Here is a 17645-nt window from a genome sequence, read left to right as displayed (position 1 = left end):
AATAGAGAAAAGCCAAAAGCCACGTGCCAGAGCAGGTAAGATAACCACTAGCATCTGGAATTTGTGGAGCAAGCTCGTTGCCAACTTCCAAATCCACTACAATGCAATTTTGAACTGCTTTAGCTAATGCATATCCTCTTTTGGTTTGTCCAAGTTTCACAAGTGGATCTTGTCATTTTCTGAACTTCATGCTTTCTATCTATTCATTTTATTATACATAATCTGTATTATGTTTCTTTTCAATTCCCTTCTTCATATTCTGTACAAAATTGGTATGAACTCTTGAAATATGCCTAATTTTGCTGTTGCTCTTTCCAACTGAGGGTTTGGTTTCGAACGCCAAGGAGTTTTAGAAATTTAAAAATTTGAATTAGTTTGTCTACAAGGTGGTCCTAAAAAACTAATTTAGCCTTTGTCTTTTTCTTTGCTGAAGATAACTTTACCAGTGGTTTTTTTTTTCTTCTTTTTCTATTTTGTACATATTTGATTTTCTATATTGAAAATTGACTATCACAATTAATTGAGCAGAATACATCTCCCAAAATGTTACTCACCCTAATAGTCAAACATACTTAGGTCAAATTGTTGTTTTTGTTTATGTTTTCCTTCAATAGATAGGGTAGGAACTGGGAATTAATTTCTGGTTGGTGCCTTTTGCTTTTCTCTTACTCGAAGACATACTTCTTTCTGCATATAACATGCGCAAATAAATCGTGGAGGTAATTTCTATCAATCAAAAGGGCATAAAAAACAACCTTGTTGACCGATGTGACAAGGGCTTAGTAATTTGCATGTGGTTTGTTTTTGTTAAAGTAATTAATTAGATGACGGAGAGTAATGTTTCAAACTGTGCTTGGTTCTTCCCCAAATTTGCCAATCCTATTTTGTACCATTTACTCAGTCATAGCAATCAATTGGGTTTCTATTTGTTTTTGTCTTATAGCTATGACAATCAATTGATTAGGCATGGTTTAAACCAGCAAAACTAGCTTAGTCAAAAGGTACATGAAGCACTCACTCATGACTGTAACAGTGCAATCAAACAATAATTGCTCTCTTATGGTTATTGTATCTTCTTCACCCATGACTAATCCAGGAGCCACTAACTGCTTGTTGGCTACAACATAACCTTTTTATTTATGGGGAATTGTTTGCTGCAGGAACTTAATTGTGGCTGCAATAATTTAATTCTTAGCAGAAAGGAAACCACATCTTGACCCTCAGGATTCAAGACTTGGCTCTTGTTGATTATTGGGCACCTGCTGAAGTAGGAATGGTTGTCAAAAACATAAATAGAATCAATACGATCGAACTAAATTTCTTCTGCCTCTGCCATCAGAACAACTTATTTTTAACCCCAAAAGGGGTTCTATCCCATTCCTTAAAGTCTGGACTCACTCTGCAACTTTTGCTAATTCTGAGTGGTCAATTTGCTATTGCATTGGCCAAGTAAACAACTGCTATATATCAAACAAAATTGAATGGTATGTTAGGCAGCAGAAGCAAGCATACTACGACCGTAATATCCTTCTGAAGACTCGCTATGTCTACTACTAATTACTAATTTACTACAACTTTAATCATGGATTATCCTTATCTTCTTTATCCACCTAAACTATCTGTTATTCTATTAAGGTATGTAGTATAACAACTTTCCCTTCATGTTTTTCCCATCATTGTCAATGACAAGAGACATTAATATGTTAAAAATAACTTTGAAATTTAGAAACTAAATTTAAGATTTTCTTTTGTCTGTTTAAAGTATTATTTAATAATAAATGAAACTAATTTAAGAAAATTATACTGTATTAAATTTAAAGTATATATGCACACAAGAGAGGTGAAGTCTCAAGTGAGGGGCCAGAACCTGGCAGTGTTAGGTGTTGTCAACTGTGTGGTCTGAAATTGGATAATTTATTGCATGGCCATGGGAACATGTTTAGCATTACATCATCATCTTCTCAGCTGATCTTTCTAACCTTCTGAATCACAAATTAAAGATCTGAGACCCTATCCCTTTCAGTCACCTTCAAATCTATTTGAATTAAGGGCTGTTATATTTTTTAAGAGATATACCCTTCAAAGTTAATACTAATATCTGACAACTACTTCTATTAATATTTTGTATTTTAATTAAATAAACAGAGTTGTTAAATGGGTGAAACATTTTTCTTTTATATATCACAGCCTCAGTGTTTCTTCCTCTGCCTGAACCCCCCACTTTATTACAGCACACTGATTAGTCTCCATGGCAGCATGGTTTCACAGATTCACCGTGGGAAATTATGTGACAGAAGAAAACATTTGAAAGTAAAACAAAAAGTGACATTGACTGGCATGCGGTGATCTCAAACCTCTTCAACAGTCAACACATATAGTACATCTTCCATTAATAGTTTTTCACCATCCACAAATAACCACGCTCACGTGCCCGTTAACTCCTCCGTCAAAAACACTTGACGCCGTTGCTCCCACTTCACTACCACTATAACCACCAACTGTCCCACTTAGCCAACAACTATAGCCCACCCTTGGTCTCTCTTTCTCTCCTCTTTTTCTTTCTTTCATACCAACCATCAGGGTATAATAAGGACACCACATTCAGACGGTGGAGCTAAGAAAATGAAGCCCCTTCCCACGTTCTTCATTCTCCTTTTACTAGTTGCGCTCGTGGATTCTAAATATTATTCATGCAAAAATGAAGACCAGGAGCTGGTGTCAAAGGCGTTTCAATCTGTGTCTGGATTCAACTCTTCCTGGTTCCAGAGTGCTTCTAATTGTTCAAATGCTGATGTTATCAAAGGACTCAATCTTTCGTTCAAGAATCTAAGTGGAAGCATTTCGTGGAAGTATCTGAGGAACATGTCCAAGTTGGAGGTTCTAGATCTGTCCGGGAATTTCCTGCAAGGACAGGTACCAAACTGGTTGTGGACAAGTTCAACCTTATTGGTAGTGAACCTTTCCCAGAACAGGTTCGGAGGGAGCATTAACCCCACTTCTCAAAACGGTTCCTTTTCATCGCTGAAAAATCTCAATCTCTCATTCAACAGGTTCACCAACCAGCTTCACCTCTCTGGTTTTTCAAACCTTAAAAGCCTAGACCTTTCGCACAACAACCTTAGAAATTTACCTTTGGGCTTCCAAAACCTCACCAATCTACACCAACTTAATCTCTCCAACTGCAACATTAAAGGCAGCGTAAAACCCATTTCTTCCCTAACCTCACTCTCCTTCTTGGACCTTTCAAACAACTCTTTGAATGGTAGCTTCCCCTCGGATTTCCCTCCCCTGAACACCATAAAATTCTTGAACATCTCCCACAACAACTTCAAAGCATCCGCCGCATTAGACAGATTCAGAAAGTTCGGGAAGTCGGCGTTCATTCACGCTGGCCACAACTTCAGCTACACCGCATCCAAAACGCCAAAGCTAGGTGCAACCTCAACATCAGCTTCAATTTCAAATCCACCACACGAGCAGTCCCACCACATTCAGGCGGAGAAGAAGAGGCGGAGAGAAAAACAAAAGTCAAAACAGAAACCGAGAAGAATGATTGCAGGCTTGTCGTGTGGCTCGACACTGGTGGTTGTCGGATTGTGCATGTGCGTGGTGTGGCGTTGCAGAAGGAAGAGGCAATGGGCGAAAAGGAACAAGTGGGCGATCTCGAAGCCGGTCCCAGTGAGCATGAAGATGGAAAAGTCGGGACCGTTCGCGTTCGAGACAGAGTCAGGGACATCATGGGTGGCTGACCTGAAAGAACCCTCTTCCGCACCCGTGGTGATGTTCGAGAAGCCTCTCATGAACCTCACCTTCGTGGACCTAATAGCTGCCACGTCACACTTTGGCAAAGACTCTCTCCTTGCTGAGGGAAGGTGTGGGCCCGTGTACCGCGCTGTCTTAACAGGAGACATCCACGTGGCAATCAAAGTCATCGAAAACGCCAGAGACGTCCATCATGATGACGCTGTCGCTCTCTTCGTTGACCTTTCCCAACTGAAACACCCCAATCTCTTGCCCCTCTCTGGTTACTGTATTGCAGGTAGCTACCCTACTTTCATGAATCAGGCAAATCTTTTTTTTTTTTTTTTGATACACTTCCAAAATTCTGATTTATAACTGCGCACACCACTGTCCTTTGACTTAACCTACTAGCATTAAATGCCTTCACGGGTTTTAATTTTTTGTAACGTCGCACTCGTTAAGTTAACCTATTCTGTAACCATTTTCACCTAATTCTACCACTCGCTATCATTACGTGTGGAAATTCATGCATGCAGTTTACAATTTCAAAATTTGAAATATTATTTCTATTCTTATCAGGGAGGGAGAAGCTGGTGTTGTACGAATTTATGTCCAACGGAGATTTGGGTAGGTGGTTGCAGGAGCTACCAGCGGGGGAGACTAACGTCGAGGATTGGAGTGGTGACACGTGGGAGATTGTTCAAAACGGCGCCGTTTCTCGAGCCTCGCCCCCGGAAAAGATGGCCTGGCCCTTACGCCACCGTATTGCGGTGGGCGTGGCGCGTGGCTTGGCGTTTCTGCACCACGCGGGCTCCAGGCCCGTCGTGCACGGCCATCTCGTCACCTCGAACGTCCTTATCGGCGACGACTTCGAGCCGCGAATCGCGGATTTCGGGTTCCGGAAATTCGGAAGGGAGAGCGCCGCCGCCGCGGCGAATTGCTCGACAGAGACGGATGTTTACTGCTTCGGTGTGGTGCTGATGGAGCTTCTGACGGGGAGGGGCGGCACGGCGGAGACGGTGGTTTGGGTGAGGAAGGCAGTGAGGGAGGGACACGCGCTGAGGGCGTTGGATGAGAGGCTCAAACTCAGCGGCGGAGGCGACTCGGAGAATGAAATGGTGGAGAGCCTCCGAGTGGCGTATTTGTGTACGGCGGAGTCACCCGGGAAGAGGCCCACCATGCAGCAGGTATTGGGCCTGCTGAAAGACATTCACCCGAGTCACGGAGTCGACTGAGTTGACTCGCCCAAACGAATCGGTTTTCCATTTTCCACGCTAAACCTTGATGAGGAACTGAAATCCTCGTGGTTGCATGCCAGCTGGCAATGGAGTTTTGGAGCATGTAATTGTTGTTTTTGGAAATTGAATTGAAAGAAATATATGTTTATGGTTATGATTGCAATGTATATACGAAAAAGTTGAGGAAGAAAAAGAAAAAGGGAAAAGTGAAAAAGGTAGAGAAAAGAAGTGGAGGTAGATGGGGAAGCTAGGAAGAGAAGGGGAGTGTGTGTTTTTGTGGTGAGCATGCATAGATACATATCCCATACTGCATAGGGCAGAGAATCCCACTTATTAATTGTCTCTTCTAAGAGGGACTTCCATCATTTTTATTCTTTATCCCTTTTATTTATGTTTGCTTTTACTTTATTCTACTCTTAATTTATTTCTCTTAGTTTTAGGAGAGAACATCCTCCCAAACAAACAGTGAGGCCACTTGCTGCAGGTAACGTGTTTGTTTTATTGAAACAAAGGGAGCATGTGTGGAGCACCATGCCTTTATTCATTCTTTCTCATCTCATTAGGTAAGCTCACAGTCTTTATTGTCAACATTGTACGCTTTTTTATTTCTGAGTGTCTTTCAAAAGTTCCGTCTACTTTGTTGTTAATTACCATGATTCAGACAGACTTGTGAACGTAGCATGAGAAAAGAATAGTTCCTCCACATAAAAGGAATTTCAAAATCTTATATTTAATCATTTCAGGTGTTTGCATTTGGATTATATATAGTGATGATAGATATATTTAGCAATCGATTGGGTAGTTTATGTCAAACTATTTTGACTATGGAACCTTGTGACCTTGTGTTTTACTAATAAATAATTAGCACAAACATTATTCTGATATTGTTGTAATTCTTTCCCTGACGTGACATGGAAGAATGAACTCTCAAAATTTCCATCTGCATCACAAAATAATTACTAACATTTTGCACATCACTTTCCACTTTACTTTCAGTTTCAGCTTCTTTAAAGTTGGTCAGCCCGCTAGATTTCCGTGTCCCTAAATTCATCTGTAGTATTGTTGGATGATAATTCTTGAAGTGTTATTGTTTATATAATTCAAATAATAATTTTAAAGCAATTGAAAACCTTTTAGTTAAATATTCTAACATCACTTCTTATAAACACAAAAGAAACGGAAATCACAAATGAGATTATTTTTGGCTAAAACAAATTCAATACTATTGTTTCTAAATTTATTTCAGGCTATATATATATATAAAGACAGATAGATATACAGACTAAAGTAGAATGCTTCAGCTTTTGAGCTCTTTTAACTTTTGCTTTATATCCAAATCTGTTTCCAAATATGCTACAAATTCAGCCATTTTGGACACTTGAGTATTTTTCTGAAAGTTATTCATGGGACACAGTTTACTTTTGACCTTGAGCAAATGAAAAACTCAGTGACTGCACTCTCCTAAAGTTGGTTCCAGAGAAGAGATAAGAATGTGTACATTATATATATACTATACTGGAAACATAGGCATATACACGTTTATTTGTACATTTTCTTTTACGATAAAAAATATAATTAAAATAAATAAATGATTATTAAATTTATATTGAAATTATAAAAACTATATATAAAATATTGTAGTTTATTAATTTTATAATATTATAATTATACAATAAAAGCAGTTATATTTTTTTATCACATTAATTACTGATAATTGGTTATATATTTTTAAATAAAGAAAATAACATTAAAAACTAAAAGATATTTTTTTAAAAAAATCTAAATTTTATTACGTTTTAATGTTTTTAAATCATTATATAGTATACGTAAAAAATTATGTAGATTTTTATTTGAATTCATGTTAATGACATTTTTAATTAATTTACAATAAAAATGTTATACTTACACTGCATAGTTATTAATTTTAATGAATACTATATTATTTTTATATTAAATAATTGCGTGAATCAAATAACGATAGAAATTTTGAATTGACTATGTAGTGTAAGTATAAATTTTTAATTAATTTACTGAACTAAACAACATATTCTAATGCATTTTCAAAGGTTGATTCGCGCTAAATAAACTTCTAGAAAGAAAGGAAAAAATAATGTATTTTTAACATGTAAATGTAATATAATTCAGTTAGCTCGAAAATGTTAAAAAAAATAAAAAGTTTTAAGGATTAATTATACTAAAATTTAAAATTTTAATTATCTCTTTATAAAAGTAATAAATTTTAAGGATAATTAGAATAAAATTAAAGTTTGAGAAGTATTAATTAGAATAAAATTAAAGTTTATAGAACCTATTTATAAAAGAATAAAATTTAAGAGGGTTAAATACTCTTTCCCAAATATTTTTTTCTTAAAACTCTTCACTTAAGAATCACAAGGCTACAAGCCTTAAAGAATTACAAATGATAAATATAAAAATACTAAACATTAATTTTTGTATTTCAAATGTAAAATGTTTTCAGTTTATAAATAATTTACTAGTAATGTATCTCATGTTTTCCTCTGTTCTCTCTGAGAGAACGTAGTTATCAGATTGAAGGAATCATATGATTCATATCCACTTCCTATAGCCATTGATGCTGATTGCAAGGTGTATCAATTTTGACCTCATAATATATGTATCACTTAAATAATTGCAGTTTAATTTATTATATAAACCCAAGAAATATAATTTTGTTTATTAACATCTTTTATACACACATTACCTAATGTTAATTTAATTTCCAATAGTCTTGTTTTAAATGAACGACCTTAACATTTCTCTGAAGCTTTCATTATCAAAGATTTCATCTTCAATCTAAAGTGATATTTACGAATATAAATCTTATTTCCTCCCATTTTTAAAATATTATTTAAGGTTTTTTTGAGAAAAAAAAAATACAATATTTTTTATTCTAATAAATTATTTATAAAAAATATTCACAGGTTTATAAATACTAATTAATTACCAAATTTTATTTAAAGAGAAAGAAAATATTCAAATCATAAACTAAGTAAAAACCAAACCCAAGCTTTGAAATTTGTAGCCATCTCAAACTCATTTTTTAAATTAGACTCATTTAAAAATATTAATATTATTAGTATTATTAATATTATTATTATTATTATTATTATTATTATTATTGTTAATATTATTATCATAAATGTTGGAGATCCACATAGACTAAAGATGAAAATATTTCATTATATATAAATGAGTACAAACCTCATCTTATAGGTTGGTTTGATAAGATTGAGTTAAATTTAAAGTTCACCTTTAAATAAGATATCAGCTTCGAAAGATAAACAAACTAAAAACTAAGAATTTTGAATAACTTCCAATTAAGAGAAGTCATGTTTTTTTTTTTCTCTACTTTTTGAAGATGTCTGTTTGGCCTGCTCCCTTTTTTTGTGAAATTTTGTCTAATTGGCCTTGCGTGATGATTTTCAGTTTTTGCTCATATCTTGTGGCAGAAGTGTTTCTGCTACCCAGGTACTCCATCTATATGAATAATGCTTTTCTCCACAAAAGTTAGGATTCTTTTTCTATCGCATGCACAAGCTCCATAATTATCATGTGTTCGATTTCAATCACTTCATTATTATTTTTATCTTTTTATTTTTTATTTTCTTATTCTATGCATTTGAAATGAACTTGGATCTTATTTTGTTTATTACAATTTTTCGAACTTGATATGTTCTTTTGAACACATTATTACAATAATGCTAATAGAGTATATTCTTTGAAAAAGAAACCAATTTATTTTGTATGTATAGGATCGAGAATAAGATATTATACATCGGGAAAAGAATCAATGGCTAAAGAAAAAGGAAAGTGTTTTTTATGAACAAGTGTTGAGGTAAGGAGTAGCTAGTAGCTAATGGTGTTTGCACATGCACTCATGGCACTTGGGGTTTCTATAAATGCTTCGGCCATAACTCCTAATGCCAGCCTTCTGACCTTCCAGAATCATCTTCTTTACTCTGACTTCAAACCTGCTCCATTTTATGGTGTTGTTCTCCCTCAAAATTGCAGCTAGCCTTGTCTTGTTTGGCCGCAATGTAGGAGCATGATCGCCACCATAGTAGGTTCTGAATCCAGATACCAATGATGAAAGTTGGCTACCAGAGTCAGTCATAGCAAATACATCAGCACTTGCACATGCAATGAAATCCAAAGCCGCCAACTGCATTCACATCAAGTTAATTCATTAGTTACTATAATTATTTAGTATTGTCAAAATATTTAGTCGACATTAACAGTTTTGAGAATATTATCCCAGATAGAAATTGTTGCGAATAAACTTTCCCTCCTAAGTGGAATGCTTATGTGAATCTGAACCTTGAAATGTACTTGGGTATCTTCAAAGTTCATTAAAATCTTCCATATATTGTCAAGAACAACAGTGAATACTGAATAGTGAACAGTGAAGATCTTAGTGGAAATTAAAAAAAAATGGTAGATTGAGACGATCATTGTCATAGGTAATAGAGTGATACCAAATTACCTGAGAAGAAAAATTCCTGAAAGGTGCTAGTTCACTGTCTGTAAGCAGGTTTTCCTTTGTGATCACATTAGGATAGAGACTAGTGAAGGGTTCCATTCTTGAGTTTCCCCCATAAATGTGGGAACCAGCCAAGTATACGTAAGTTTCGGGTTTGAAACCAAGACCTGCTAGAACAAGTGCTGCTTCTTCTGGTGTCAACGGACATCTTCCCAATTTTCTCAAATTCGTTGGAGAAATAGAGCTATAAACATCAATAGCAAGTGCATCAAACAAATTAACCCCGAGGATTTACCATTCTAAACATTATGTAGCAAAGCATATGGTAGAAACATGCATACGTTGAATTCTTCTTCAAGCGTTCAAGAAACAGAGGGAAATGTCTTTCTCTGTAGGCTTGAAGTTCCTTTCTCTCTTCTTCCCCGCCTCCAAAATCGCATAAGGAATAGGCCACCATGTCTATTTCAAATCTCAAGTGCAAAGCTAGATATTTTGCTGAGCCCCTTTTAGCTTCATGATATTTGTTGTTGTGGATGAACTTTCCCAGCAATTGAGTGTCTAACATGCTTCGTCTAGCACCATATTTCCTAATCCTTTGAATCAGTATCGAGCCAAGTTGTTGAATTTTTGGCACGAACTTCAAAGCATGGAAATTGCATTTGCATCTTAACCTCTGCAAATGCCATTGTTGCAAACATATTAAAATGCATTCTAAACGAAAGTGAAATACCTTGAACCTTAAAAAAATACGAAACGAGTGCAGATCTGATGCAAATAACACTTAGTTATTCAAGTGTCCAGATCTGATTGCTACATAATGAAAATGAGAATATCTCTTCAAATGATAGAGGTTGATGGAAAATGATTTGTAAAATAAGTAGAAATAATTAATCAGATCATAGAAAACATATAGCAAATCTTACTCATTAGGTGGTAAAGCAAAGAACAGAAGTATATATTGTTTCTCTGTTGGAATTTGAAGCTTCTATTAAAAAGTACATGTGTGAAAAGACAATGTCAATGCACAAGCAGCAGTGGTCTAGTGGGCAATCTTAAAATGTTTTGGACCAACTATCCAAAAGAATTTAGCATCAGTGTTTCCATGATCGATGACTAGACATTTGATAGTAACAAAAGGGATACATATATTTGGTTAAATTGCATAAGGTAAACCAGTGGCAGAACTTTTGGCAAACCAGTATTGTAGATAAAGGCAAAATTCCAACAAAGTAGTAACCTATTTAAAACTAGACAACCAAGGTAAAATTGTATGACCTGAATATCAGAAGGCAATGGATCAAAACCTAGTCGATTTCCATATCCCAGGAAGTGAACAACTCCATTTCTCAAAAGAATAGGAAGCACAACTTTGATATAGTCAGCAGGTGTGGCTTCCTTGGGAAGATCTGCGTCTGTAATCTAAAAGGAAAGGTGTTTATTGAAGTTGTTGTTATAACGAGTACAGTCTGTCTTCTCAAAGTACATCAGATGAAAGATTACAAACCTGGCTACCAATCGCTTCTACATCCAGAGATTTCATATGAGGTGGAAGTTCCTTCTCAATAATGATATCATCCTTCAAGGTATTCATGAAATACTCCTCCTGGTATATGTCACCAAACTGGCTGCAATTTTTTATTAAATATTACATAAACTGTTGAGTCATTCAATTGAAATCGCATACTGTAAAAGAAGGTGTATGACGCCAAATCGTACTGCAAATTGAGATTTTGATAATTGAGGAAACCATTGAACTACTAAATCACATTACGCAATTGCTTATGTATTATTATTTCATCATTCACATTCAGATCAACAGGAGTGAACAGACAGATGAAAGCTTTTACTATATAAAATGGAGAAAGCAAAACCTGTACAAGTGAAAGTTCAGTTTTTACTTTAGTGCCAAACACATCGTACCTTGGATCCTTCCATACGTTACTGTAAAGAAATTCTGGAATGACCAAAGTTGCATTAAGCAGAGATGCCACAGCCACAGCATTGCAAACCTGTAATCACTACAGTAGTCTCATTACTTCCATTATTGGATATACCAAAAGCATGTCAAGAAGAAAGGATAAAAGATCATATTTGATCACAAGTCTAGTGATTAACTACATTCTTGATAGTTGATAACCATTAGATAAAATGGTGCATCGTTATGTCTGTACAATACTTAATTTCATTGCTTAAGATCCATCACTTTTCTATTCCACGATCATAGAATTAGTGGTGCTTGTATGCGTCTAGTTACGAGAATGTCGGAAAAGATATGGATTAACAGCCTGTACTTACAGCAACTCGTTGTTGATTTAGACCACCATTTGCACTGACTAAGATGTAACCATTACTTTGCACAGGCTTCCCTGTCATAGATTATAAATTAGTTACAGAGCAGTATACCAGGCAAATAATTTTCTGATACTAAGTGCACTTTAAACTTCAAGTTGCGGATATAAAAGTATAAGAATAAATACTCGTCGTAAAAGTTTTGTGCAGGTTTTATAACACCAACCAATGGATAAGAAAAATTCACAAACCCGAATTGGATTGAACTTTTGTTTCTGCACAAGGTTTCCAAGAAGATGCCTTCCGAAATGGTTCCACCCATAAATTTGATGGCTCTTGCTTGAACTCCTTCTGTGGTAACAAAAAACAGAAATAAACCATCTAACATACTGAAAAAAAGTATCTAAACGCATGCACATCAATCTGTAAGTTTGATTCTAACCTCTGCAAGAGCACTGGAAGCCAAGTTTAGAAGTCGTTCATACATATATACTGGCGATTGTTTGCTGTAGCTGTAGGAATCTCTACCCTTTTCATTTAAACATACGTTGGTTATATATGCCAATTAGCAAAATATCACATAAATTTTAAGTAAAGTACAAGGTAACTTGAATTTTACAGACTTGAGACGTGCACCCCTAGCTTAAGATAGTTTGGGTTCAAGTATTCAGAAACATCACATTTAAACTGTAGAAAAATTGTTTCCACTTTACACTAGCAGAAACTTTGGATCACTCGCAGAAAACTCGGTTGAAAACTTTGAACCACATGAAGTTAATATTTCTAATTTTCAGAAGAAAGTTGTTCAGACACGGTTGACATCAGATTACGTTAGATGTAATAGATACAGGAAACAATCTTACCGAGAAAAGGACCATAGACTTTGCTATAATGAAGATAAATACAAATTCATGTTTAAAAGCTCCACCCTCCATCAGTATTATTAATAGAAAAAACGGTAAAATGTGTTCTATGTCTTTCAATTTTTGGTCAAAATTAGTATTAGTTCTGAAAAGAAAAGTTCTTCGTCCTAATATATCACAAAAAAAGGGAAAAATTCACTAGTTATAAACATGCTAAGATTAAAATTATGCTTCTAAAATACTGAGGCTAAGACTAATTCTTATTGAAAATTGAGAAACTTGAAACACTTTTTACTCAAGAATAAATATGAACACACATAGATAATCTCTGAAATTATTTGCACATGTGAGTTGAAGGAGCAAGAGATTCTGTAGTTGTACCTGAAACACAGTCGAGTTATTTGGGGCTGTAGCGGGTTGAAGATTGGTAAACTCAAAAAAGGAGATGATAAGAGAGTCAAGAAGGAAAAGGCAACCCAACAATCCAAACATGACAACAATGGCCCTGATGTGTTTTTTCCCTACATAGAGCCCCCTACAAGAATTGCATTTTGAAGAATCACTTTTGAGCCCTTGAAGCAACAAAGTTTTGGAATGCCAACCCTGAAACTCAGGACGCAGACTTTTATGAGACCCTTGTTTCCCCATTACACCACTACCTATCAGCTTAATTTACAGTAGCCAAAGTTTATGACTTTAACTATTCACATAGGCCTCCTCCCTCTCTTTTTCCCATACAGAGATAAATGGTCACTAAAACAAGAAGAAAGAACTCTGAGAGGCATGAAAAAGCCTATGCTTATGGTGTCTTGCTGACTCTTATGGATTCCAAAACCGAACCACCAATCCATTAGAATTCAAGTTTGGTGGGGCAATAGGGGGATTAAACAAAAGAATGGAGCTTTCTGGTATGTTTCCAAGTGAAGCGAAGAAGTAGGTGATGGAGATATGCAGCTGAGAAAGTAGTAGATGAATGAGTGAAATCCAAGCGAAAGACGAAAACTCAACTATGCATTGAAAACATACCTTATGGAATAAGAATGAGCATGTATATGGAACAACAACTTCCCACCAAACACAACACTGACAGCAGGTGTTGGCACAGTTTCATCTTCCTCACTTCCAAATTCCATCTTTGACAAGCAAAGGAGTGACAGTACCAACAACAACAACAAACATTTCTTTACTTTTCTTGTTCCTTTTCATTTCTGCTCTGAATAGTTTTTTCTTTCAACACTTTGGCTTCTTTACGTTACTTGTTGTTTATGGTTTGGCGGGTTTTTAATATTTACACAATACATTAACCGTTTCACTTGAGCCTCGATTATTTTGGTGAAAAGTTAATATAAGTGTTTTTAAAAATATTTCTTAAAAATAATTACTTGTCTAATGAGTGATTTTTTTCTCAGTTTTTTTTATGTATTTTTGAAAATAAATTTTTTTCGGTCTTTTATTAACTAAAAATCATATTTATTTCTTAAATGAGTGTTTTTTTTTAAATTCATTTTTAAAATACTTATTACGTTTAACCAAACTTATCCAAGATTTTTCTTAAATAAGTATAAAATTTTTGTTTTTAAAATAACCAAACTAGTCAAACACATAAAGGAAATGAGGAATATGCTTATTTTTATCAAGAAAACACTTAAAAAAACTCAAACTAACCAAATTGTTTTTATCAAGAACTTGGTCTTCGAGTATCTAGGCTTTCCTTTTTAATCTTCTTGTTTAAAAAAAGACAAATTTTAAATTACTGTAAGTTTTGTTAAAATATACTTTTAGCTTAGAAAAAAATCTTATAAACTTGTATGACAAGTGGCAACACGCTTTATTAAAATATAAATAAAAATGTTTGATTTATTTATTTCCAAATCAAATAAAGCAGTTTTTAGCAGAAAGTTTGTGGTAAAAAACATTTAAAATGTTACTAATCAGTTTTGAAAAATACTTATAATTTAGGTTGTGATTCTTTCAAGGTGGATTTGAATTGAAGAAGATGATGTGATAAGTTTGATTTCACAAAAAAAAAAAAATTTAATTGATGAAATTGTAATTATAATTTTACTTTTGTGACTAAAAAATAATTTAAAATGAAATATGGATTTGTTATTTATGTAAAATTATTATTTTCGTGAAAAAAAAGAAATATATGACGTTATATAGATGCAAAATTATTGAATATTATTTCTTATAAAATTTAATAAATTTTGAATAAACGTAATTCTAAAATTTAATAAAATAAACTAAAATTGGTATAGAAATTCAACACTTAAATAATATTAAACACGTAAAAGTACAATACAATATGATGAAAAAAAATTGAATACAAATAATTATAAAATTTAATAAAAATAAGTCAAAATTAGTACAAAATTAGTACAAAAACCCAACCCTTAAATACTATTAAATATATATCTATATATACATATATATATATAAGTTAAACTAATGTCACATTTAAACACATACTTAAAATATACAATAATACGATACAATAAAATAAAAATTTAATTAATTTAATTATTGTAACATCCCTAATTTTTTATCCATATATAATAAAGTAAAATAAACACTATCTACTTAACATATGAATATATATAACTATCTCTTAATTGTATCTAAAAAAAAATATCCCTCTTCATAGGGATTTTAATATATACACCAAAAGTTTTAAAAACAAACAGAGCATTCAAATTAAAATTTTCACATCCTCCAGTTGCTCACTTAGGAGCTCTATTACCTCCTGCAATCTCGTCTGCTCCCGTGTACCACACGATCATCACAAATAAAGAAACAAACACAAAACGAATAACAGGGTAAGCTAGCTATAACAAAATTTTCTATATAATTTAAATTTCAAATTGATACACAACATTCATAAATTCTCATACAATTTCTCAAACATTTCACATAACCATCAAGTGTCTATCACGTTCATCATCCACATTACTCCTATTAGATTTCTACTGACTCACATACTCAGACACTCGACTCTACTTCCGGAAGACTCGTGTATTGAAATTAGCATCCAGAGACCTGCACCTGTCATACTACTGCTGTGAAGCCCACACAGTCATGCACATAATTATCTCAATATCTCATCATCTCATCGTCTTCATATGACAGGGTAAATCCATTTGATCTGTTCTGATCAGTTCTTTCAAACCTCAGACTCAGCCAAATGAACCTCCTTCGACTCTCACCAACTGAATAACTTCATCTATCTGATTTCACTATATCAGTAGAGTCAGGATCGTCTCATTCACAGGACACTCACAAATCAATACACCCTAATAACAATCTCAACACGGTATTTCCTTTCCTGAAAATACTATGTCTTGATCACACTTTAACCTCATTACATACATCATTTAACATATCAATGCACCACTCAATCACATCATATTTAAAACAATCCAAATATATCTCAAACTTTACTTATATACATAATTAATTCCAAATATATGCTGTGTAAATCAATCATCATTTAAAATCAAACAACCACTTCTCATCAAACATCTCATTAAGTAATTCAACAAAATATTCTAAAACAAGTTCAACTCATTTATATTATTATTCAAACACTTTCAATTCTCAATCACAAACACCTTCAACAACTTATTCACCTTAAAATCAATATAAAATATTCAAAGTCAACTATTTTAGTCAATATATTACTTTACTCTTCAAAAAGAGACAATCCTGCAAGCAAAAACAATTGGAATTGGTGACCACGTCACCCCCACATCCAGAATCTTCTAACCTAGGGTTTTAATGAAAAGAATAAGACTAGCTTCCCTTACCTGGACTTGAGCAGATGCTCACTAAGAGCTCCAACCACCAAAATCTTAATATTAAGGATAATCTAACTCTATCTAAGATTCTGATCGGGCAATCTCGTAGAGTTCACTGCCAGGAGTCCAATGGCAGACTCCGATCGTCAAACCTATGAAAGATTTTGATCGGGCAGTCTTGTAGATCTCGCTGCCAGGAGTCTAATGGTGGACTCCGATCGTCAAACAGATGAGCGAGGAGGTCAGAATCTTAGAGAGAAGGGAGAGAAAATGAAAAGGAAACTTCTAGAGAGATGGTGATTTTTTTAAAATGAAACCTGAATAACTAATTTTCTATTTATATAGCTTTTTCACTTTAATAATAAAATATTCATGTGTCATTTTAATTGTACCATTTCTACTCTAAGACTATTTTTCTCGGTCCTTACATTCTCCCCAACAAGAAAAATTTTTGTCCCCGAAAATTGACTTACCAGAAAAGAGATAAGGATAGATTTCGTTTCTCTAATGGTTCCTTCTAATTCGTAAGTTGCATCACTAAACTTATCATCCCTGATTCTTCCACACAAATTATCTATTGTACTTTCGACACACAAATCCAACAAATAAATTATACTAACAAAACCAGATGTATGCATACTTTGGATTCAAAACAAATGCAGTGTCTAGTGTCTAGCCATGGACAGGAAATTCGATTATTAAATGTAAGCAATTTTTTTTTATTTCATAAAAATGATGGCAATAATAAATTACAAAGTCAACAACTAGTAAGGATCTATTTATGGGGTTGTATACCCATATGTTACTGTGTTTTGGTGAATGAAGAAGCTATTATCACATGTTAAAATAAATATATTTTGTTCACAAGTGAAGTCAATCAAACCTGACAAGACATACTTAATTTGAAACAATCACATGAAGAATACTTTGTTGTATTTTTTTAAACCAAATGAAATAAATTAAGAGAATTGTGACCGTAAGATCCAGAGAACATCAAAGAAAAACAAAAAAATCTCTACAATATCCAATGCAATGGTTCTGGTTTCTAATCCAGCCAACCCAATCAATGACTCCCACATATTGCATCACAGGCAGAACAAATAAGGAAGAATAAAGGAAAAACAAACAAATTAATCTTTTTCAAACAAGGCCAACAAATTACTATTGAAGTGAGCTAGCAATATCATGCACATGTACAAACACAAATCTTCTAGTACAA

The 17645-nt window shown here is 33.9% G+C and overlaps 2 protein-coding genes across 2 annotated transcripts; one reads left to right on the top strand and one right to left on the bottom strand.

Moving 5' to 3' along the window:
* Positions 1-2510: 2510 nt before the first annotated feature.
* Positions 2511-5523, top strand: LOC137832479 (calmodulin-binding receptor kinase CaMRLK). The gene is made up of 2 exons (XM_068640669.2): positions 2511-4039; positions 4321-5523. The coding sequence occupies exons 1-2, from the start codon at positions 2623-2625 to the stop codon at positions 4974-4976; spliced, it is 2073 nt and encodes a 690-aa protein (XP_068496770.1). The 5' UTR covers positions 2511-2622; the 3' UTR covers positions 4977-5523.
* A 3192-nt stretch (positions 5524-8715) lies between these two features.
* On the bottom strand, positions 8716-13611 carry LOC137832477 (O-fucosyltransferase family protein). The gene is made up of 10 exons (XM_068640666.2): positions 13014-13611; positions 12212-12298; positions 12021-12120; positions 11776-11846; positions 11401-11489; positions 10985-11105; positions 10756-10899; positions 9822-10153; positions 9484-9724; positions 8716-9162 (listed from the first exon to the last, which is right to left on the bottom strand). The coding sequence occupies exons 1-10, from the start codon at positions 13278-13280 to the stop codon at positions 8854-8856; spliced, it is 1761 nt and encodes a 586-aa protein (XP_068496767.2). The 5' UTR covers positions 13281-13611; the 3' UTR covers positions 8716-8853.
* Positions 13612-17645: the final 4034 nt, after the last annotated feature.

The sequence above is a fragment of the Phaseolus vulgaris genome, chromosome 6, assembly GCF_051622355.1.
Source record: "Phaseolus vulgaris cultivar YP4 chromosome 6, ASM5162235v1, whole genome shotgun sequence".
Taxonomy (NCBI): domain Eukaryota; kingdom Viridiplantae; phylum Streptophyta; class Magnoliopsida; order Fabales; family Fabaceae; genus Phaseolus; species Phaseolus vulgaris.
The sequence above is the reverse complement of the archived record's forward strand: the minus strand, read 5'-3'. Positions and strand labels throughout refer to the sequence as shown.